The following is a 24600-nucleotide window of genomic DNA, read 5'->3' as shown; positions in this document are numbered from 1 at the left end:
TCCAAGTCTGAGTGCCTAGTAGTAATTTAAGCTATAAGTCATGTTTCTCGTACATCACAAATTACTTTCATATTACATGATCGCCCAACGTTTTGCATTCTTGATGTGTTTTACGCAAGGTCATTAGCAAGGTCATTGCTTGCTATAGATGTTGAAGGAGTATATATGTTGACAACTTTCGTAAATTATATTGATATCAGGATTCAAACACGAGAGGACACTTCTAACTTACACACACTCATAACACAGTTAGAGCCTATATTTTAAGACATATGACAGTATATGAATATTTGCCGTTACCCGTAAGCTGGTTATGTGTATTAAATGTAGTTGAATATTTCTGCTTTAGTAGATGTCTTCTTGAGTCACTAATCTATATTGAGTCGAATCGTCCAATTTAGTCCACTTACTATTTTAATTTTTATCGCCAGACGTCGACGAATGTGCAGACATCGCCCTGAACGATTGTCATCATAACTGTACCAATACTGACAGAGACAGCGAAGATCGTGGTTATATCTGCTCCTGTTTAGACGGCTATGTATTGGCAGGAGATTCTTTATCATGTGAAGGTATGGGCCAGCCTGAAATGTACATTTACAGTGGCATTTATGATTATTCAATAGCGAATGATAATGGACACATGTTACAGTCTACAGAGGGCGATATAACGATAATTGTAACGCCCTTCCCTATAGTGATTTTATTTCGAAGCGTCCCTCACGTGGCCAAGGCGTGTGAAGGTCATTGTCTCAGATCGTACGAGAAGCAGATAAGAGATAGTGTGATAGTTTAATTAATTATTTGTTAAGATTTCAATGAGAACAATCGGGAACGGGGTATTCCATGGTGTGATCTTATTTAATGTTAAGAAAATATCAAAGACTGGCGGGAAAATTACAACGTGATAACTTTTGTCTTGAGATGTATTTAACTTTGTAGAGATTTAGACTAGAGGACTTCAGATCAGAGCTGAGACGGTGATCGATACGGTCGTCATCTTGTAATAGAGTACAAGGTTGTGCTACGATCTACATCTTGGTGTGTCAGCTTCAGTTACTGAAAGCATTACGATCCAGACTGGTACCTCAACTCGTAATTCCCCTAAGTATGAGCGCGACAATATGACCTAATGTGTAACAATAGAGCTGAAGCTCATGCAAAGGAGGATCCCATAGCATATACACTGCTCAGATCTAAGGGGACAAATTAAAGAATTTTGAATGAAATTGCTTTTAACGTGATTAACCCTCTCCACAGATATAGACGAATGCGCCAGTGAGCCGTGCCAGAACAATGCTACATGTGTCAACGATGTGGACGAATACAGATGTCTTTGTGAAGATGGATGGCAAGGCGTCAATTGTGACTCGGGTAAGGGGAGCTGGAACCAGGATGAAGCGATGATCATCATGGTGGTGGTGGTTGATTTTTTGCAAAAAGATGTTGCCATTATGATTTCTGATGAGCTCCATATTTAACCTTTGTTATAACTATATGAAGTTTAATGCCCGCTGGTCACTTTTATTCACAGCCATTAAACTTGCTGTGCCCCTGTGTAGACGAAAGTGGTACATATTTTGATGAAAATTGCGTGGTTTCTTTTCGGATGCTTATTTTTTAGGAAAGTATAATAGCTAAAAATTGCATGCTTTATTGATTTCTTTCAGAGACAAAGCAGGTAACATGTGCTCGATTGTTTATCTTTTCACTTTTCACTTCACAGACATCGATGAATGCGCATCTGATGACGATAATGACTGTGACGATAATGCCAGTTGCAGTAACAATATAGGAGGTTACACGTGTAGCTGTAATACCGGATACAGAGGAGATGGCTTTACCTGTAGAGGTAATTGGTCAACAATTATTTTTCCCATGTTAAGGTTTAAACTAAGTTGTTAAATGGAATCGATATTTATATGCCTATATACATTTCAACTCAACTAACAGTGTGATATTCAAATCACATAAAGGAGTTTATCTTACATTTAGAGAATAATTTTGTATAATTGGGGTTGTAACCCCGGGGCATTGGGCATTGTTTGTCCAGTCTGAAAATGAAGTAACGTCGCAAAATTATATAAATCGTATACTACATCTGCTAGTAACTTGCTACAAACATATCGGGTGCTTTCTTGCGAGGTCTATTGCGCTTATGTCGCCCTGTGCCACCTGGAAAAACTAACTTTACAGCCAGTGCCCCTCTTACATAATTTTACAGTCAAAAAAAGTGTTTAACACGACATCATGTCAATTGATACACCCGCTGTGGACTAGATAAGAACATACGAATTTTTTTATGTTACAGAAATCATTCTCTTGCCATTCGGCGACAACGTCGGCGACTCTCGTCTGCGAGATACACATGATGTCGGGAGTTCGAGACTTTACACTGACATCGTTTCGGAAACCATACGACCTCCGACTGGCTTCCCCTTCGGCAGTTACTTCTATTACAGTCTCTATGTAAGTGTTGCGTTTCATAAAAACTCTGGCAATTGTAACGTTTATAGGATGAAATGCTTTATTCTGTGTCTCACTGTCTTCTCTGAGCGTATGTATTACTGGATGGATGGGGAAAGGCCCGTCCATCCATTTCTACGTCTATGTGCATGTCAGTTCGGGAACTTAACAAAATAAAGGTAAATAAGGTTTGTGACTATGGATAATATCTTTTTCATCAAAACGAGACAATAACATCTTCCATGATGTCATGCTATGCTGTGAAACCTTACCGCCCAGCTAAACCCTGGTGTTCTGTTGAATTTCACAACAAAGTGACTGAATTCATCGCTTCTTTATACCCCCATTTCGGTTTATTCTTGCTCTGAACTTTGCAGAAGTGCAAATCCAATGCGAATTTGGTGTTCCAAACGATTGTGGTCATCAAAATTGAGCCTAGAATCAAATACGCTGTTTAACCTCGTTTTGACAACAAATACTGGTAAATTTCCGTCACGTGAAGATATTTATTATATTTATGAAGTTCCCAAAATGCTTGACTGACTTTCTATCTCTGCATGTTACATTCTGTTCTTCTTTTTGGATGTGTATTTAAAACAATCTAAGTATCGTTTGGTCTTCCCATCAACCAAAGAAAAATGCACATTGATAGTTGGCAAAAATACTACATGTTAAGGCCAAATCAGTGTCTGTACATTATGTACGTTCATGAATTAAATGAATCAAAGAGCAACTAAATAATGCAACCTATTTCTTCCTTTCCCTTATCATTACAGTTCACGGATAATGGTCAGATAATATTCATCAAGGAGAATGATGACAAGTACCCCTATCCTCATCCAAATGCTAATGGATTCCAGTCAAATGTTGGGGTTGCCATGGTAGCGGCATTTTGGGAAGACGTTGATATGACCGATTCCAGTGTCGGTGAAGTGTTTTATCAGGTATTTCACTATTTTTTCCAAGTGATGATGAATTTCTGTCAATAATCTGTGAATTCCTAACATTTTAATGAATGTGTTGTAAAGGTATTATGATATTTGTGGAAAGACCTTTCTTTGGTGAAATCAGTGTTATCACCTAGGAATGTTCCTCCGTTCAGAATCGGTAACCTTGGTTAGTTGAATGGCTTATGTCCCCTAAAAGGGTTAGTACATTCTACGAAAAAAATGATTGAGAGTAGACCGAATGAATGGCCACCATGCTTTTACTATCTTTGCCTTCTCATATAAGTTCAATGTTAAGTCGGAAGCTGCTGCATTACCGATGTGTGTCCTGGCGAAAGACAAGGTAACATGAAAAATCTGATTGCACTAAAGCAAAAGTATTAAAAAGCGAAGATGTTGATTCTAAAACTTTGACAAAACTGATATTGCAACCCACCTACTTAGTACGTATCACGTGTTTTGCTCTTCCTGATAATTAGTTATATAATTTGTAGCTGAGGCGATCAAGATTAAAATACATGCCGTCTAGAGTTAGCTTGCAACATCATTTGTGACAGCCATTCGTCATGTTGGTGTCTAACTTATCTCTGAATGTACAATAGCCACACACTCATTCTGCCGCACTCTTGTAAAAAAACTATTTTGACAAAATTTCAGGTGTACGATGACCAGGCTGCTGATAAGGAGACTTTCGCAGAGATAAATTCAAGGATAAGAAGTTCGTCCACATCCGGGCAACCAGGCTCAACGTTCAACGCTACATGGGCCCTGAAGGTCACGTGGTCTCAGGTGGCAGATTTTAATGTAACATTCACCCAGGACTCGGTAAGCTTCTACTATTTTTACTTTTCCTAAATCCACGTAATCAAGCTCTGTTTGTTTTTTCCCAAGAGGCCATCGAATATCCGCCGCGGGATGGGATGGATTTCAGCCAAGCGAATACAGTTTGCCTGTAAAGACGAAGTCCCAACTTTGCGTCGCCAATATTGACAATCAACTTCACTAACAGCTCGGACACACTCTACTTGGCTTATACGTTCTCACAAAGCAAACAAGACATATATCAAATTTACATCCAGGCCATTCCACTTACATTCCATTGGAAACGGTGTTCGACGATTTTCATACAAGTCAACGTGATTTCCAACCGACATATATAAAAACTTCATTTCAAAGAAAACACAGATAGGACAACTTCCCATCAAAATTTACTATGAAATTATTTGTTTTCTCATTGTGACGTTTTGTATATTTTAACATTTGCATTTTGCACATTTTGACTTGTTTACTTTTGTTTACAGTCAACACTGCGTGAAAATATTGATTAAATGTCATTAGATCTCACTGTATCTTCATCTTTTGCAGCCCAACACGTTCCAGGCAGTCATCGCAACCGACGGCGTTCACAGCTTTGCAATTCTGAACTACAGAGAAGATGATATGTTGTGGAACTATGAAACAAGGAGAGAGAACAATGTCATCTACGGCTACAACGGAGGCAGTGGCGATCCTGGCTGGGTCGAAAACTTACAAGACCAGTTGTCAAGTCTTTCAGCCCGCTACCGACCAGACCTCCAAGTGGGCAACACGGGACTGCAAGGCCGCTGGATAGTCAGGCTTGAGAATAACACTGCCTCTACGGTAAATTACAAACAGGAATGTCTGTCGTGGTACGAGGACGCAGGATGATCCGAGTACATGGAACCAAGATCTTTCTGGATGCCCATGTACGCTTGACCAGAGTCAGAACGACAATCTCTACTCTGGAGGAACCACCACGGGCTACTTCACGATGAGTTCTTCACTGGACGCAAATGAGCTATCTGTCGGTCTCTCCACTGACATTATAACAGCCATAAGCGAACGTCAAGGTAAACGCTGATTTGCTTTAACTATAAAACCGAATGTCTTATATGTACTTTATTTTGCCCGTTGCATTACTTCTTCATTTTTGCGAGCAATCATAATATCTCGATGTATCCTATTCACGATGGTATTGACTTACAGAATACATGAATAGTAGCAATTCGTTTTGATTGGATGACGCCAAGTAGATCATTTAGTATGCCAAACATTAACAGAGTCCAGTACGCGTTTTGTTAAGTTCACTGAAACAAAAGACCGATATGAATGTGTACAACAGAAACTTTTTTAACGGTGAGAATCATATTCTACAAAACTTATTTTGGCCGTCAAGAAGGAGAATTTTAAGCGGCGACCGTTCAATAAAAGTGAATATTGTCATTCAGACAAACTTAGAAAGTGAAAGTCGAAGTTTCTATACAATTGTTTTGTAGCTCCTCATGCCATGTACGAGCAAACTTTCATGGCGACCAACGGAGCTGGTTTCCAGTGCGCCTATCGGTCGGACGGATCCCTGATAACTGGATACGGAACCAATGTGTTTGCAAGCAGCTTCCAAGAACGAACCCAGTATCCCTTCCGGGGCTGGAACGCCGGTGACTATCAAGGCACGAGTGCCTACTTGAAATGGTTAGGTAAGCAAGTATTTCAATTGTAATATTTTGCAGGGGTATTTATATCACAACCATGTTCCATATATGAATTTTTCGTATAATTGTTCTCCGAGATAGAAATTTTCACTTCCATGGAATCGTGATAAGTACAAGAAGTAAAAGCTTCAACAATTCCGTAGGTTTTTAGTCCCCACGGACAAAGTCCAGATGGACTTACAGATTTGGTCGTGTCCGTGCGTCCGTTCACGTACATTTTTCAGAGATGCCTGAAGCGATTTCTTTCAAACTTGGTACAAAGATTAGTATTTATGAGGCACTTGCTTGCTCAGTTCATCTCAAAACAATTTATTACTGTAAATCACACCCTTATGTGTGTAATCGGTTTTTGGAAAATCTATACTTTGAATACAACCTCTTTCATTCTGTTCGCCGACAAATTAAACTGTTGACATCCATTAATCTATGCGAAAGCATACCGACGTTCAATGACAAGTTTACGTTCTTTATATACCGTACACAGGTGACGACATCCTGCCAAGATATTATTGCTGTGAGGCGTCCGAGGATGAAGCTTTCTGCGATAAATACAAGGAAAAACGACCGGCTGACAGCTGTGGCGACTACAGCGCCCCCACGACTGGTATGGTGTAAAATTCGCTATTGAAAAATATAATTGGCAGTTATTATCTAACTTTCCAAAAGCCAGTAACATAATTGTGGTTTTTTGTGTTTTTGTTTATTTTTGTAACAATAATAACTAGGAAAATAAACAGTGGTACTATCACTTTTTCACATCCAAGCGTTGTTACGAATATGCATAAGTGTGGTACGTACTGCAACGAATCAACGCAATAGATACTCTGTAAGGAATATGGTGGTTTCAGTCGGATTCGAAATATGCCGGTATGGGCAGTGGGTGTTTACAAAAAATGACAAACCAGTGCTATTCACATGCCATCTACCATATTTGAATGAGTATGTTGGTAAAATTACTACTAATGTAGTAATTCTATAATGTATTCAATAACGATCAGCAGCTTATGTCTTAAACTTACAAAAATTATCAGGATGCTAGCGATTTGCATTATCTTGCAACAACCATGTTGTTGTTGAACCTCAGGTTGGTGCATTGGAGACCCCCACTTGGACACACTTGATGGCGCACGATACACATTCAACGGCTTGGGCGAATACACTCTTGTAGATGTCGACAACGGCAAGTTTAAATTGCAGGGAAGAACAGAACAAGCTTTGTACTCTAACTTAACGGAAACCTTGGCTACAATATTCTCAGGTTTTGCTGCTAAGCAAGACGACTCTAATACAGTAAGTCGACATTCGCGTTACTCATAAAGCATGCAATTTCAAGTTGTTGTAACGTGCATTCTTTGTACTTTTTCTATTTGCCTGCTTCCCATTACCTTTCTTTCAGGCGCATTTTGTGTGTTTTGGTCATCACTTTATGAAACACTTAGGCAAATAGTTTATCGAGAACTTAAAGAATAGTAAACTTAAGGTAGACAGTCAATGTCAACAGCAAAGTGTGCAAAAATTATTGTTCGAAGCAAAATGGTATACCTATGGTAAAAATCATTCTCAAAAATATTCGATATATCACGTAATAAAATAAGTAAATAAATTAATAAATAGTAAATGAAATAAATAATTAAATAAATGAACACATTAATAAACACTCGTCTAGAATTCCCATATCAAAGTATCTTATCTTGTCTTCAGCATAGAGACGCAAAGGGACTTGAAAAGAATCAATGGTGTCACTTAATGTCGATGTCATATAAACACCATTGAAACCAATTTTGGATGATTGGATCTGGATATATTTCAAATTTCTCCAAAGTGTTAGGCGTTCTATAGCTGAATGTTGCAGGATTACAAATTACTCATAAAAGCAAGTGTATAACTTTAAAAGAAAAGTAGATAAGATTACATTTGCACTTTATACCAACATTACTTCACCATCCAATAATCCCAAATTAATTCCAATCGTATTTATATTTGTACGAGCTTCTTGACTTTTTTATTGCCTATTTACCAGATTGAACTGAGATCGAACGTGAACAATACAGAGCAGATTGTTTTAGTGGATGGACAAAAATTGGACGCAAGCTTGTTGAGTGAAGGTATGAAAGAAAATCACTTCTAGTGTCTCCGTATTCTTTTTATGTTTGTATATATGTGCAGCCAGTGTATTTATGACAAAAATACAACGATCTTATCAGTTGTGACGTGTAGATATTTGGCGATACAGCACAGTTGAAATACGCACTTCCTCCAAGCTGAAAAAAAAGTTCCCCTTCTAATGTTCTCGTTGCATGCGTTGCTGAGGTGGCTAGTGGCTTAATGTTGCCCTTGTTTATTATTTCTAAGTTCCTAAAATTTGTTTTCCCGTATCCTTAGAATGTCTTGTAATTTCTTGTACATTTAGATCCATACGATACCGGTCTCACCAACGTCAAATTAACGAAGGTCAAAGATGCCAGCAACGAGTCTCGCATTGTCGCCATATTCTCGTCTGGAATATCCGTATCGGTTGGTTTTGAAGAAAACTTCGTTCAGTATGTCATGGATTTCATTCTCAGTGTACCACAATCATACAAAGGAATGACAAAAGGATTACTTGGTAAGTTTGTTGGAGTATTTTATATATATATAACTATATATATATATATATATATATATATATATATATAACTATATATATAACTATATATATATAACTCTATATATATATAACTATATATATAACTCTATATATAACTATATATATATATATATATATATATATATATATATATATATATATATATATATATATATATATATATATATATATATATATATATATAACTGTTTCGGCCAGAATATTGCCTTACTTACCTAATTCATAGTTATATATATATATATATATATATATATATATATATATATATATATATATATATATATATATAATATTATATATATATATATATATATATATATACTGTTTCGGCCAGAATATTGCCTTACATACCTAATTCATAGTTTTCAAGATAATTATTTTGTTACAGATGACTGCAGAATTAAATTCTCAAATCACAACAATGGCCATTATAAACTCACGTTTTTCTTGTGCATAAATGTGACAATTTTTTCTGTGCTCCTTCGATAATGTTATCAATAAATGCCTTGATATTCAAAATAATTCGTAAATTGCCTTTCTTACCTTGGACTTGCTGTAGATTGCACTCTAGTTGGTTTCTAGTGATGAATAAATACAGCGGTAAATTTTTGGCGATACAAGAATATACTCGTCGTAAATTGAACCTGCTCAACGTTCAGTAATCATTACAGTTTACCATCATTTTCGAATACGCTCAATATCAACCAATCATTATGTTTGTTACAACAGGCGTATGGAACGACGATACCAGTGACGATTTCACAATGGCTGATGGGCAGTTGCTACAGCCAGCGGTACTTGGTGGAAATATCACTGAAGAGGATCAATTTCGATTTGGCCAAACATGTAGGTGTACAACAGTTCCATTTAGTTAATTTAATTAATTAGTTATTGTAAAATGTAAAGGCAAAAAATAATATTAATCCTATGCTTATATGCATTCCTGCCTACCAACCATCTCTCAATCTATCTTTCTGCCTTCCTTCCCGTATCCCTCCCTCCCTTTCTACCTCCTTCCTACCTACCTACCTACCTACTTACCTACTAACCTCCCTCCCTCCTCCCTCCCTCCCTACCTACCTACCTACCTACCTACATTCATACATGAATACCTACCTTCCCCACTATCTCCCTGTCTACATTCTTTTCAGTGTGTAGATAATTTTAACAGAGATATTTTAAGATATCTGCAACATGAAGACTGTAAGAAATTACGTGATACTTTACTTTCTTATATTTTGAATTGCAGGGATGGTAACAAACGAGACGTCACTATTCACGTATGCCGAGACAGAAACGTGGTCATCTATCAACCGTCCTGGTTTCACTCCCTTCTTCTACGACGAGCTCGTAACCAGATACACAAATCGAGATCCGGACTACCTCAACACTGCAAGGCTTGTATGTGGCGGCGATAAGGAATGCTTGTATGACGCCCTGGCAACTAGGACACTAGGCATTGCCATGGCAACAAAGACAGCGTCTGAGGAATTCACAGAAACTGACAATCAATTAGGTATACAGTTTGTACCCCTCCATCGTAAAGTATTTTGCATTTAATTCTTTAATAACTTTATGTGATTACATGCAATGAGTTACTGGTACATCGTGTGGTGACTGGTCAGACAATTTACGTGATTTTTCATTTTTTTTGTCACCAACCTTTTGGTCGCGTGTTAATATTTGAGAGTAAAGGAGTTTCATGCTTAGCGGATGGCATTTATTGTTTACTGATGATGACGTGTAATAAAGGTAAAAGGCCACATAAATTGTCACATGATATCCCTAATGCCTATTTCTCAAAATATTCTACAGACAACTTCCCGCCTGTTATTAGTGGAACGACTGTTCTTGAAACAAAGGTTGGGGATCCTGTTACTCTACAGTACACCGCCACAGACGCAAACGGGGACACCGTCACATTCAGTCTTGAGAAGAGCCCCACTGGCGCTACCATCGATCCATCAAGTAAGTTTTGTTTTTATACCCAACCAAGACATATAGCGTTATGATTGCATATGCCAGATCATAATACATTTCTTGTGTAAACATTGTTCGACGAAAGATGTCAACTCTTCAGAGCTAAAGTTCATACCATATCATATATGAAAAACACAATAACCTTAAGAGTGCTGTAATTTTCCCACCAAAATTTTAGTGCACAATTTTAACAAGTTTTTTCGAATTTTTCTGTATTTTTTTTACTATTTTGCACAAAATGGACATCACATTTCATTGGCTACAGGTTTTCATCAAAATTTCGGCAGAAATCTGAAAAAAAGTTTGACTAGGGTACACTTTATAAATGTGACAAAAGTTGACTTTGGCGCTCAAAGAGATAAAATAATTTGCTTAAACAAATACGCACCTCTAAACCTTTGCTCAAAGAATCTTTCCAACATTCTCTTTCAAAATCGAAAATTAAAATCGGGGTTCACCATGCAAATTTTTGGACTGGAGTAATGAATCACCCAAGATTTACCGATATTCAAAGGTTTGAAATTCAAAGATGTCTATCCCTGTGTTAACTCCCAGGAAAAAAATAGGTTTTCGAAAAACTAAGATGGTGAAATTTTTTCTTACACCAAGAGCTTTGAAATGAGCCTCTACAAGAGGTAGATCAGAAAAGAATTATGAAAGTGAGAAAGTTCAAAAACTGTCCTTAAGGATGTACGAGCGGTACGCGCGCGTGGAATTTGTCACTTCCCATAGGATTACATTGAAATTGCTGGAAAATCAATTTCTACTATTGTCATTTTCATGTAAATTTGCACAAAGCTCAGTCTAGAGAAATAAATAATAGTGATCAAATAAAATGATATGGTCACCGCGCTAACTTTTGAGATAAACAGCACTGAATTATTTCGTCCATAGAAAATGCATTGGTGAAAAAATGCTGACTCAGCATTTTTTCTCATAAATGGCAAAATTCATGGTCATGTATTTCAAAAACGAGCGCGGTGACCCCTATATTTTATCACACATTTGATAATACTTACAAAGGAGAATCCAAAAATCGACAATTAGAGAAATGACATTACTTTTAATTTTACCGATCGTACATCCTTAAGAGTCATGTACACAATGGATATTTTACAATTTGATAAATATTGAAAGTAACTTACTGATAAGTTGGTGGATTGTGTAAAACTCAATAGTTACAAACCTATAATTGCTATCGCAAAACCTCATCTCTCTGTATTCTCAATGTGCGTAGCCGGATTACTGCAGTGGACTCCAAGCAGCCTGAACAACATGGGCCTTGAAGTTGAGGCATCTGACGGCACTGCGTCATCAGTACTCGTGGTGGAAGTAAGGATATGTAACTGCCAAAATAGTGGAACCTGTAACTACGACACGAGTGTCGATGGTTCAGATGTTAACAATGACAAGTACAAGGCAAGTGTAGCATAAACCACTACTATTACACTCACGGGGAGGGGGGGGGGTAAGTTCCATGAAAACTCGACCCTGTTTCTCGGAAATGTTTAATGTATGAACATTCTGATAACTGTTTTCTGTGAGACTCGCTGGTTAATATGTATAATCTAAGCTATTCCCCTTTCTCGTGTATCACAGATTGTCACATGTGACTGCCCAGCCGGCTACAGTGGCGATTTCTGTGAGAACGACTTCAACGCATGCCTGGACAGTCCCTGCTTCCCCTCTGTGACATGCACAGACCAGTCAGCACCCAGCACCACGGCAGACTGTGGAGATTGTCCAACGGGACTTGAAGGAGATGGCTTCCAATGCTATGGTAAGTATGGTAGTAAGATGTAATTAAAATAGGTTCTGATGTTTAAGCATTACAAATGTTGACGTAATGTGTATATATTACAAGCAAAAGCAGTACTTATTGTTGAATAAATGTCTGATTTCATGTAATACATTTGAAAACAAGAATGTATTCTTTGTTTTTGGAACGCATTTTGCAATAAATATTTGTAGATGTGTTTGATTTATTTTTTAGATTTTCATTTTATCTTTCGCTTATCATCGGACGTAAGACAAAAATGAAATTCAAGAAACTAAAATGTGGTTTTTTTTCAGATGTCGATGAATGTCAACTAGGCGGTGACCTTGACCCAGGTTTGCCATTCTGTGAACAAAACTGCGCGAACACGGATGGTAGTTACACATGTTCATGTGATGATGGCTATTCACTGGTAACGAGAACTGCCTGCCAAGGTAACAAATAGCAGTGTTTACATATGGAATAAAGTTACTGTAAAATCTGTGTCACTGATTTATGTGTGGACACTAACAAAACAATCTAATGAGGATGCTCATTATGAAGATATTCAAAATAACTTCTTTCCCGAGACATACACTTTATTGAGAGAGAGAGAGAGAGAGAGAGAGAGAGAGAGAGAGAGAGAGAGAGAGAGAGAGAGAGAGAGACTCTTCTGTTCATTTGAATCAAGGTGCGCGAAGTAAACTTTTTCAAATTGTTACATTTCAGATATTGACGAATGTGTGCAATCCTTAGATACGTGTCCTGAACACTCCACCTGTACCAACAACATTGGGTCATACACATGTCCGTGTGACAATGGCTATAAGTTAAATGTTGAAGACAACACATGTGTCAGTAAGTCGGATGTTATCATTTTTGAATTTCAAGAGTAGTAGGATTGGAGTGCTATGTGTGTATTAATCGAATTCAGTTCACATTTGCCGCTTTCAGAAAATCACAATAAAACCGATATTACATCATACCAGTGTACTAGTGGCACAAAGACGGCAATCTGATTGGTCAAGACGTGTAAAATATAGGCTTGGAGAGGCGCGAGCTCTAAGCCAATAAAACTCTTTTTTTTGACGTATCACGCCAGAATATCCATATGCTGTTATGACATAAATAGCAAGAAAAAATCACAGCAACGGCTATGCCTCTCTCGATTTCGACCGGTTCACTCCATAAATGAACTCGCCATCGCTGGTGCATAGATGTCGTGAACTGGTCAAAATGTCGTGGTATAACCATCACTTGTGTTTATTGCTGAAGAATTATCAACACGAGTTCTGTAAGTGATATCAAAAATGGATATGATATGAATATAATCGTGAAAAACTGACTGTCCATCGGCAAGGCATGTGCAAATTATGAATTTTACTTATTGTCAGCCATTTTTAATTAAATGTTTTCCTTTATTTCACCTACTTGAAGATATTGACGAATGCGTTGAAGAAGGCCAGTATCCTTGCCCAACAAACAGTATCTGTCAAGATACAGATGGTGGCTACACATGTACGTGTGCGACTGGCTACGAAGCGGTCGGAAACGAATGTCAAGGTAAATTAGTCTACAGTAGCACTAGAATTTTCGCGTTCTCTATTATGATTGCTGCACTTAGGTAGTCTTTTGTAACTGTGATGTTAGACCTAAACGGAGGTTTGTCAAGTTTGGTAAAAGTATGTTTCTTGTGATGCCAGCGAGAGTGCAAACCACCATTGAGGTATTGATTTCTTCGCAAATACCTGTTACTCGTCTCGAAATATCACACGTGATCAGATTTGTATTTGACATACATTTTTCGCATTGCAACACCGTTGCACAAATCGCTTACATTGAATGCGCTAATTTGCGCAACTTTCAGTATGTTAGAATGAAACATTAGGATTCAGCCACATTATATAATTTTTAATACCGTTCAGTATTTGACACCAAAATACCAGTAGATTGTATATCAATTAAATAGGCGCAATCATAAAAAATTACTAATAATTAACACGATCGGAACTAAGTTGGTATAATTTGATAGTGAAGAAATGTAGGTTTAATATAATGATATAAGGTCGTCTGCTTTTCTTAAGCAATGCACCAGTTTGTAGGAGTATTTTGTAATATTATAACATCCAGCTATAGGGCACCTAACACTTTCGAGAAATTCGAAAAAGATAAAGATCCAATTGTCCCAAATAAGTTTCAATCGTGTTAATTATAGACTTTATGGTTATTTGAATTCTTAACCCATTTAACGCGATTGGAACTCATTTGGGATAATTAAATGGCGAAGTAATGTCGTTTTAATCTGCAAATGTAAGCGCATCTACTTTTATTTTTAAGTTACACGCGTATTTTTATGAGACATTTGTAATATTGCAAGATTCAGCTATATGACACCTAACACTTTTGAGAAATTTGAAAAATATTAAGATTCAATTATCCCAAGTTAGTTCCAGTCGTGTTCTTGGTAGATGCGAACGAGAAGTCAGATAATTTGTTTTTTTTCTGTAATGACAGATATTGACGAATGCACAAGTACACTTCATCCTCACAACTGCGACGCAAATGCCCCTGCGCACTGCGTGAACACAGTTGGCTCCTTCGAGTGCGTATGCGACACTGGTTACGAAGGAGACGGTGTCACGTGCTCAAATATTGATGAATGCAGTGACCTCAATTACAACGACTGTGACCCCCAGAGGGCGACGTGTACGGACACAGTTGGAAGCTACCAATGTGCGTGTGTGGCCGGATATACTGGAGATGGGAAGATAAACCAGTGTGAAGGTACGTGGCAACACGTGACTAGTTTTTCCTGCTCTCGCAAGCCGTAACGGTCATGTGACTTCATATATCCGAAACCTCGTCAAGGCAAAAATTCCTTTACCATTCCCTGTTTTAACGCCAACAATTGATGTTAGAAATAATAAATCCAGGGTTGTCATTGCTCTATCGAATGTCAAGGATGAGGTAAAGATATTGCGCATGCGCGCCCTCATCTATTACCTTTTCTTGACATTGTAGGTTTAAAACTAGTTATCAATTAATAAAATACTGTAAACTGAGTGGGTCATGTTACTGCCGAGAAATTAATTTTGATGTCGAACTTCAAAATTATATTCATCGATAGTTTTTGATCAACGTAAAACCTACAGAGCTAAAGTAAGTTTTCCTCTTTCTTTGGGAAACTTGAATAATTAAAAAAGGCGCATTCAAAAAGAAAACATACAAAACCCCTCCACAAAAAAACCGTGTTTGACTCGAATATCGGTTGTGCTAACTTTGCTGAGTAGCTCATAGTTATTCTTTTATAAACACCTCAAGGACAAATGGCAATGAGGCAATAGCACGATATGTTGTATAATTCAGTGAAATGTGACCATCTACACGTTTACAAGTACAGACAGCGGCATTGCTCAAGCATAGAGATAACAACAAGTGTTCTGAATCACCAACAGATAAAGATGAATGTTCAAACGGCGAGGACACGTGTTCAGACGTTGGTGGAGAGTGTCTGAATACGGTCGGTTCATACCAATGCAGATGTGTTACTGGTTATCAGGATGTCAGCGGAGATGGACGCACCTGCACAGGTTAGTGATCTATTCCTTTGACTTCACATTGTAATTTTTTAAAGTTTCAATGACGTGTAAATATATTCTCTCCAGATGCTACTGCAGCTTGTCAGAATTTATTTTTCTAGCGACGATCGCTGGGAGACAACGTTTTTACTCCAAGAAATATCTCTTAACTACAGACAGCTGGGGTTTCTTTGGCAGCAATGGTATTAACTGTTTGTAACGTTTAATTTTTCCAGATATTGACGAGTGTGCTGCCAGCCCTGGTCCCTGTCAGCTTAATGCCGCCTGCACCAATACACAGGGATCGTACACATGTGCCTGTAATAGTGGTTACGAGGAAACTGTAAATGGTCTATGCCAAGGTAACGCCATTATTCATTGTTCTGGCAACGGGGTACTTTGTGTTCTGCTTCATTGCATACATAGACAAGCTGGCAATCAACAGATTGGCATTATTTACAGCAACTTGAGGAATCTTAAACTATCATGGCCATTGAGTAGATTATAGGCTGTTCAGAAATAACAGAGTAAATACAATTAGTTTCAGTCAACCAATTGGTTAAAAACTTCAGAGGTGCCACACATTAGCCCTAGGGAAGATCGACAAGCAGAAGTACAATATATGACAGTCAAATTTCCAATTTTGATAGAGAATCATAATGGAAGGAAAATGAGAACATGTATTTTACACAAAGCCGAAAATATAAAACGTCCATCTTTCGAATGTTTAACATCTATAGGACCGACAATTTCGAAGCGGATGTCATATTTTATTAACCTGCTTCTGTTAGTTGAGTTGACGGGCAAATAGACAATGGAAGGCCGCATTTTTGCCCTATAGCTTTACAATATTTTTGACATATAATAATTGACAATTTTGAGAATGGCGGTGTATATAATCTTATAGGAAACACGTTTGAGACGTGAAAGATACTAATCTAATTTTTCTAGTTTTGTATTTGTTCATACTTTCCCCCGCTAATTTCGAAATTTGTATCCTCACAGACGTCGATGAATGCTTAGGTGAACACGACTGCACGCTTGACTACAACATCTGCGTCAATAACGACGGCGGCTATCTGTGCGAGTGTGATGTTGGGTATGAATATAGCGACAGCACACGAACTACCTGTGTGGGTAAGTCACAGCCTTGGCTTCCATATCATTTATCAGCCTCATTTTGTGTGAATACGTGCCTGCATGCGTCAGACGCGGACACGACATGCACGTGGTGCTTTGTCGGTTCCGTTGGGAATATATAATCTATAGTATTTTTTAATCTGTAGTCACTTGACGAATGACTTCTAGTTTTCATCTGGTCAAGTGACCCCCTGCAAATTTAACTATCTTACTGCACAATGAACCTTCAGACATTAAGTAGGCCTGCAATTCAGTTACTTTGCATCATGAAAAATCTTGTGTGATTTTGTCATGGAGATGTCTTTTGTCACACCAGTGAGACGTGAGCTTCACTGGTTGCCTATCCATGCTAGAATTAATTTCAAAATTCTTCTTTTTGTGTATAAAATTTTGCATGATCAAGCACCTGCTTATCTTTCTGATCTTATCACAGTTCACGTTCCTAAACGGTTTACACGCTCAGCGTTCACACCAATTTTGGAGCCGGTGAACTGGGAACAGAAACATTTTGGTTACCGTTCTTTTTCTAATGCTGCTCCCACTTTATGGAATGCCCTACCAAAAGAAATTAGATTGTCACCATCTGTTGCCTCTTTTAAAACATCTCTGAAAACATATCTCTTCAGAAAGTACTATAATGATTAAGTCATCGTTTTGATGTTCATATCATGTTGCATTGTAGAGTTTGTATTTTTAACGGAGTATTTTAATGTACTTGTTGTATTTTAACCAGAGCATTTTTATGGTACTTTTATTATTATTGTATTTTCATCTTGTATTTTATTGTAAAGCGGTTTGATATTTTATTGATGGAAATCGCTTTAGAAAAATAAATTATTATTATTATTATTATTATCATGTCAAATGTCCCCCTGTTTCAGACATTAACGAGTGCAATAGTAACAACGGAGACTGTGACCACACCTGCAATAATATCATCGGTGGACATTATTGCGAATGTAATGATGGATATGTCTTAAATGTTGACGGTCTTACATGTGACGGTAAGTACATCAATTTCTACTTTCACACAATTCTCATATCATAGTCATGTAGCTTTCCATGGCATATTGCTCAAAATAGCTGACAATCTCTACTGGCTATCTCCAGTAAGAATCTGATCCTATTTTATAATTACTCCATTACAAATCTCGAAAAACTTTGCAGGCTCTCCACAATACATTTCTGGCTAAAAAAACTGGCGGATTTTCTTCTATCAAAGTATGCAACAAAATATCGTTTCCTCTGATACCTTCAGCTGATGTAAGATGGCTCAATTGCGATTCTATTGATATTGTTTTATTACAGACATCGATGAATGTGCAATGGACCTGAGTACCTGTCCTCAGCTATGCGTAAATACAATGACAACAGCTTCAACTCCGGATGGATACACTTGCGCATGCTCACCTGGTTTCAACGACACGCAAGGAGACGGGCGGGTTTGCGCAGGTAGGTTTCAACGGCAATGATGAAGAGAAACAAATGTCACTGCTGCACATTTATGGTTGTCCCTTGCATTTTAATGATCTTAACACTGTATCTTAAAATGTGCTACACGAGATTGTGATGTGACTGGAGTTGCATGGTATCGCCCATGACTTTGTGCGGCAAGGCTCAAATTTCTACGCTGAAGGTGTAAGGAAGACTGTAGGAAGCGAGTATTATTAATCCGAGGTGCTAATGCCTGACTACTTAGCTAGAGACGAACATCGGGCAGGTAGAAAGCTGATTCGTGCTCGTTGAAGACGGACAGATATACACAGCCTCTCGGATAATAATGAATTGCTTATTTCACGATTTGCACATGTACAGTCGTATTACAGATGACATGTTCAAATAACTTGGACAAGAAGAAAATCATGAGAGATCTGTTTGTAAAAAATACTCTCTCTTTTTTCGTATAGCGTCGCGATCTTGTCCGAATGGCGAAACTTGCGACCATGGTACTTGCTACGTGGAATCTAATGTCAACAAATGCATGTGTGACCCTGGCTATGAACTCAATACAGCACCTGGTACATTTGGATGCATCGGTATGTTATTATTCCTGGCTGTTTTAGGACTTCTTTTAAAATGCATAAACAAGTGTGAATGTCATGTTATTTCAGTCTATCGTTTTTTTGGTTAGTGGGTTTATGAGGCGAACGGAGGGAGTGGTTAAAATAAGTTTCTTAATTGCGACAAAGGGTTGAATAATATCTGATAGGACAGAGCTATACAAATATTAAATGCACCCAGATCGCCATGCTTGTGCTCTAAGAATAGAACAAATCATCTTGAAAGGTTAGACAGTTAAAAAACTCTTTTGGTTTTACAGCTGTGAATGAATGTGTACGGGAAACCGATGGCTGTGAACAAGTGTGCATTGACAGAACGCCCTTCTACAGATGCGAGTGTAACAGCGGTTACAGGCTTGAAGCCGACGAGAGGACATGCTCAGGTAGGTACTTGAACTCGAATTGAGTATTTAGACCCCATGATGACAAATCACACCCCTTCTTGATACGAAGTGTTCCATGAAGCGCTGGGATTGGTCTAGAGTAACATAATCGTGGTCCTTGCAAACAAGTCGAAAATTGTTTTGTTGTTTTTTATTTGCCTTGTAATATTCATAAATATGCTTATAACATCAAAAAATTAACATGCAACAAGGTCAAACTTACTATACTTTAGTTATGACGTGAACAGAAAAGTAGACAGAGACATCCTTTTGCGTATAAAATCAATTGTTCAGCGGTAATCATAGGTTACATAATGCGCTGTCCTAAGGTGTAAATCTCCCCCTCTTTATAATCAGATTTTGTTCCATAATTATCGCAAGCGATATATAATTTTCGCTCAAGATTACAACTGATGATATCAGATTTACAACTATCTGTAATGCTGTAGGAATTGTGTCTTCGTGTGATGCTATCACACATATGTACTGCCATTTCCGAAATACATAACTTTCAATATACATGGCTTTCAATCTTCACAGATATTGACGAATGCCGTGAAAACCTGCATGACTGCGAGTCGTATGAAATCTGCAATAACCTTATGGGTAGCTTTGAATGTGTATGCAGAGTCGGATTCCATACAGACGGTAGCGGCTGTGAAGGTAATAACAATACACTTCACTACACGCAGATGTTGTAGAGAATTGATCAGTTACGCCTAATGAATAAAGGTTTCATGAACAGTATTTTATAGATTTCTGTACTACAATTTGGATTTTATAACATGTTAACATGATGAGAACGTCCTCATATGTGACCTCATAGAAAGTCAGATTTATCCGTCATTTAACTATAAGCCATTTAGTGCGGACTTGCTTTGTGCATCTAAATGAATGGATTGGCTCATTTAAAATTCTGAAAAATATTTTATGTCTGTGGGCAAATATTTAGAATTATTGTAATGACCGTTAGTGGCAAGTAAATAAAGTCTACTACCATAACGGAAGCGTCTCATCAATGTTATAATTCCCAACAGTTCCAAGATATTCCTCTTATTTCTATAGGAAAAGGTTATATATTCCTTAAAGATTATGCGAGTGATTCACTATAAGCGACACATTACTATTTGATAAGTCAATATATTTGCAATTATTAATTTCAGGCTTATCATGTCCAGACGATCATTGCTATAATGGAGGTACCTGCGTTGGCAGCATAAATGAAGGACTTAGCTGCGAGTAAGCATTTCCTTTACAATAATTATCATCGCTTTTTAGGGAAAAAACCTACTGCATGTACGTCTCAGTGCGTTTTACATGTTGGAAGGAAAGTAAAAATTACGACTAGTACTTGGTAAAACAATTGAATTGTAAGTCAAACTGCATTTAAAGAGTCAACAAACGATCAAATATGAAAAGTTCTTAGTTAATATGCAATATTGATACTTGTTTGACTTTATATGCAATATTGATACTTATTGGATGTAATGTTTAATATTGACACTTGATTTAAATTGAACATTGATATTGTTTAACTTTATATGCAATATCAATACTTATTTAATTTTACCCATGATATTGATACTTATTCGACTCCTACGCAATATTGATACTCGTTTGACTTTATATGCAAAAATATTGATACTTATTTGATTTGATATACAATATTGGTACTTGACATGCAATATTGACACCTATTTGACTTGACATGCAGTATTTGACTCAGGATTTTAGGTTTCTTTGACGAATCATACCAGAAGTCTGCACAACAATTAACAAAAACTAAAAAACCTCTTTTTTCGTAAATTTCTAAAATATCCAAATACTTGCAGGATGCTCAATAATTTTGGATGATTTTGTTTGTATACAAACATTGAGCGTGTCTTTGAAAAAAATACGTAAGCTATTTTCACTCCTTCATGCCTCGTGAGACAAACCATGGTGATAAAAAGAGGCCAAGGAGAGAGCCTATATTAATTTAAAGTGGCATTACATTGAAGACAATTACACGGTATTCATATTTGCTGAGTCACTTTTTCTTTCTCTCAAATAAAGATGTCCTGAGGGTTTCCAAGGTGATAGATGTGGCGACGTGGTAGAAGATGACGATGGTAAGATCTTCAACTTGCACAAGATTTTCCTTTGAATATGATATTTCAATTTGTTTTCCATCATTTATCATGGGATATTTACACTAGGAAAAATCACCATTTCAAAATGTAAAAGTTGGTAACTATTTTTATTGTCAATGCATCGGTTTTTCATTTAACAGTATTCAAGAAAAACATTCAATACCTTTTTATGAGACCTTAGAGACTGATGATATTAAAAAGTTGTCAAACTGTTGTTGTAAGAATTAAACTTCAGTAAGGACACAAGTGGTAATTTTCGGTGATTTTCATGTGAAATGGCGTTTGGTGAAACAAATTATCCTGTTTGTCAATAAGATTGTACATTGTTTTTAACTTTGATAAATCTGTGTATGGTTCAAATTCTACAGGTAGCACCGATCTGCTTGTTATACTGGCATCCACTCTGAGCGCCCTGGCTTTCATACTAATCATCGGAATACTTGTCTGTGTCATCTGCTGCTGCGGAGCGGCAGCGCGAGCCGGAAAAGCGTCCAGTAGCCGAACAACCGACGACAGTTACGCTGTCCGGTACCTGACATACGAGTCTTCGAGTGACAAAGACTACTTTGATACGATATCTACTGATTCGGACGAACGATTGAACGAACTTGCCAGGGCGATGAAATATGCCCCGAGGATAGAGGTAACATTCTAGTGTTTATTCAATCTCTCCTAAGAGTTCGTTCAAAAATAGTTCACTCTTTCCTTTATAAAAGCCCCTGAATTTACTTCAAAGAGTTGCAAGATTCAATCTTTTCATTTGTGTTACTTTGTTCTGGGGTTTAGAGGCTTCAGTGTATTACCTGGAACAGTTTTGGACCAGTTGTGCTTTTCAGAACAGCACTGGATGTTATTAACATTACGTTATACCTCTACTGCAACATTGAGACAAAGCACCAAATTAGTTCAGTCTTGTAAGGGGACATTATCGTGCTTGTTAAAACTAATCGTCCAGTGGACGTCAAACTCTTTATCGGTTATATTTTATTATTGAGTTGATAACTCTGTATCACTGCACATGATTTTCTATTAAATCTTTAAATCAATATCATAGGGATAACCCTTACAAAACATTCCTGCTAACTCATTAGAAGAAAAAACAGGACTACGCTAGGTTTTCATTGTAGAATAATCCTTATAGAATGGCAAGTGTCATGAAAATCAGCTAAATCTATGTATTTATAGCCGTTTTATAATGATATTAATATACTTGATTAGACTAATATGGTCACAAGTGCATGTTTATGCAAGTAAATGTGCAACTGGTATCTGCCAACATTATATTTGAAACAAACATTGTGAATTGTTTCCACCTGCAGGAGGACGGAGTATACAACGACGTGTTCTACTCGCAGAGTTCAGTTGGTCGACAGTTTGTAAGGCCGTACATAGCCGATGGTACAGAGGAAAGGGAACGTTCACTCAGACTTGTAAGTAGTGTGATACAATGTGCGCTTTCCGGTGCCATGAGTCATTTTGTCGACTTTTTTTAACTGGGACGCCATGAAGTCGTATGTGTGTACTTAAGGCAGTTTGAAGAAGAAAAATGCTCTAGTAACACAGTTAAAGGCATGATTCAGGCGTCAGATTGTCTTACCAGGAAATTTACTTCTTGATTACAATTTCAATGGAAAACAATAGGCCGTGACTCCTTAATAAACCTCTTACAGACTAGAACAAACTCAATCCCCGGGATCGAATCCCCTACCTTTAAGGCGTGGATACTAGATGGTTGGGCACTTTTGCTGGAAAAGAAAATTAGCATTGTGATATTTGTTTTCGTTTAAGTGTTTCTTTTTAAAAGACAAGGTTTTTACATACAATACGAAAATGGATATGTCGTTAGGCGTATCCTCCGAATGGCTTTGTTATTGACTTTCAGCTTCAACAAGAGTATGATGCCATAGGATAAAAAAATACAATGAAAGCTTCATATTTTTTGAACTGTCATTATATGAGTCGTCTTTATTGTTATGTAATTAACAATCGTGTGATTCATGAAACAACAGATCACACAAGAAAAGCAAGCGTACTTGTGATAAATGCTGCTTGCCTCACTTGCCCCTTGAAATTGCGGTCAAACAATTAGCAAGTTAATTTTGCTGACATGAACAATCTTCTCAAAATTCTTTCCCTGACAGGCAAGGATGGCACCATCGCCGACGGGATATACAAACGAACGTGGCCGCAGTTCAAGGCGAAGTAGAGAACGCTCCTACGTGTACTACCAGTAAAACGGTTCCTACTGCAGTAAGTTAATTATTAAGTAAATAATAATATGAAGAGAGAGAGAAAGAGAGAGAGAGAGAGAGAGAGAGAGAGAGAGAGAGAGAGAGAGAGAGAGAGAGAGAGAGAGAGAGTGTGTGTGTGTGTGTGTTGTGTGTTGGGGATTTTGATATATTTAAGGGCATGTAACCTTTTCCATGTTGCACACCCGGATAGGTATCATATGAAGATTCCTCTTGGCTTGAATGCTAAAATCATGCTCTACCTTGTGTCTCAACAGGTCCTGTATCGCTACATGGTGATCGATAACAATTGTATATAATGTTGGTTGTAAGTTCGGAAGGACTGAAATAAACATACATCATTGGCGTTCGACTGGAATCAACAATCCTGCAGTAACCTTGATTGTAACAATCATAGTTCTAACGAATATCTCGTGGCTCTATCAGCACGATGCCCAATTTGTAGTTTTAAAATGTTGAACTGGTGTACATACTCCAATTTTAATATGTATTTTTGATACGAACAAACTATTGTGTCGAAAAGATATTTCTTAAGATGTCCTTTGAACAACTTTTCTTTATTTTACTAAACTGAAGGTGGGATTTTATTTCAGTATTTCGATTTTAACTCATAATAGAAATCTCAGTGTCCTAATTGCCGACGCCTTGCACAGGTTTTATTCGTCTGCTAGAATTTTTATTCGAATAATTTTTGTAATCGCGATGTAAGTCGCATATTTATGGACAATAAAATTCACGAGAACAATCAA

At 37.4% G+C, this 24600-nt stretch overlaps 2 protein-coding genes across 2 annotated transcripts in view; both read left to right on the top strand.

Annotated features, from left to right (window-relative positions):
* Positions 1-5102, top strand: part of LOC139127916 (hyalin-like) — a 21568-nt gene extending 16466 nt beyond the window's left edge. The window contains exons 24-30 of the mRNA XM_070693772.1: positions 432-572; positions 1261-1374; positions 1727-1852; positions 2312-2469; positions 3243-3410; positions 4071-4238; positions 4779-5102. Of these exons, the coding sequence (XP_070549873.1) occupies positions 432-572; positions 1261-1374; positions 1727-1852; positions 2312-2469; positions 3243-3410; positions 4071-4238; positions 4779-5102 (1199 nt within the window). The remainder of the gene's footprint in view (positions 1-431; positions 573-1260; positions 1375-1726; positions 1853-2311; positions 2470-3242; positions 3411-4070; positions 4239-4778) is intronic.
* Positions 5099-24600, top strand: LOC139127917 (fibrillin-3-like). The gene is made up of 29 exons (XM_070693773.1): positions 5099-5284; positions 5711-5911; positions 6411-6530; positions 7011-7216; positions 7947-8031; positions 8337-8531; positions 9303-9419; positions 9823-10089; positions 10389-10541; positions 11791-11972; positions 12153-12333; positions 12627-12764; positions 13039-13167; positions 13747-13872; positions 14824-15093; positions 15765-15899; positions 16124-16249; positions 16893-17024; positions 17909-18031; positions 18336-18479; positions 18935-19063; positions 19348-19470; positions 20011-20133; positions 20634-20709; positions 21526-21581; positions 21971-22245; positions 22922-23032; positions 23744-23852; positions 24109-24600. Exons 1-28 carry the CDS (start codon positions 5206-5208, stop codon positions 23834-23836), a joined length of 4095 nt encoding a protein of 1364 aa, XP_070549874.1. The 5' UTR covers positions 5099-5205; the 3' UTR covers positions 23837-23852; positions 24109-24600.

This window comes from Ptychodera flava, unplaced genomic scaffold (genome assembly GCF_041260155.1).
Source record: "Ptychodera flava strain L36383 unplaced genomic scaffold, AS_Pfla_20210202 Scaffold_39__1_contigs__length_1403739_pilon, whole genome shotgun sequence".
Classification (NCBI taxonomy): Eukaryota; Metazoa; Hemichordata; class Enteropneusta; family Ptychoderidae; genus Ptychodera; species Ptychodera flava.
The sequence above is the reverse complement of the archived record's forward strand: the minus strand, read 5'-3'. Positions and strand labels throughout refer to the sequence as shown.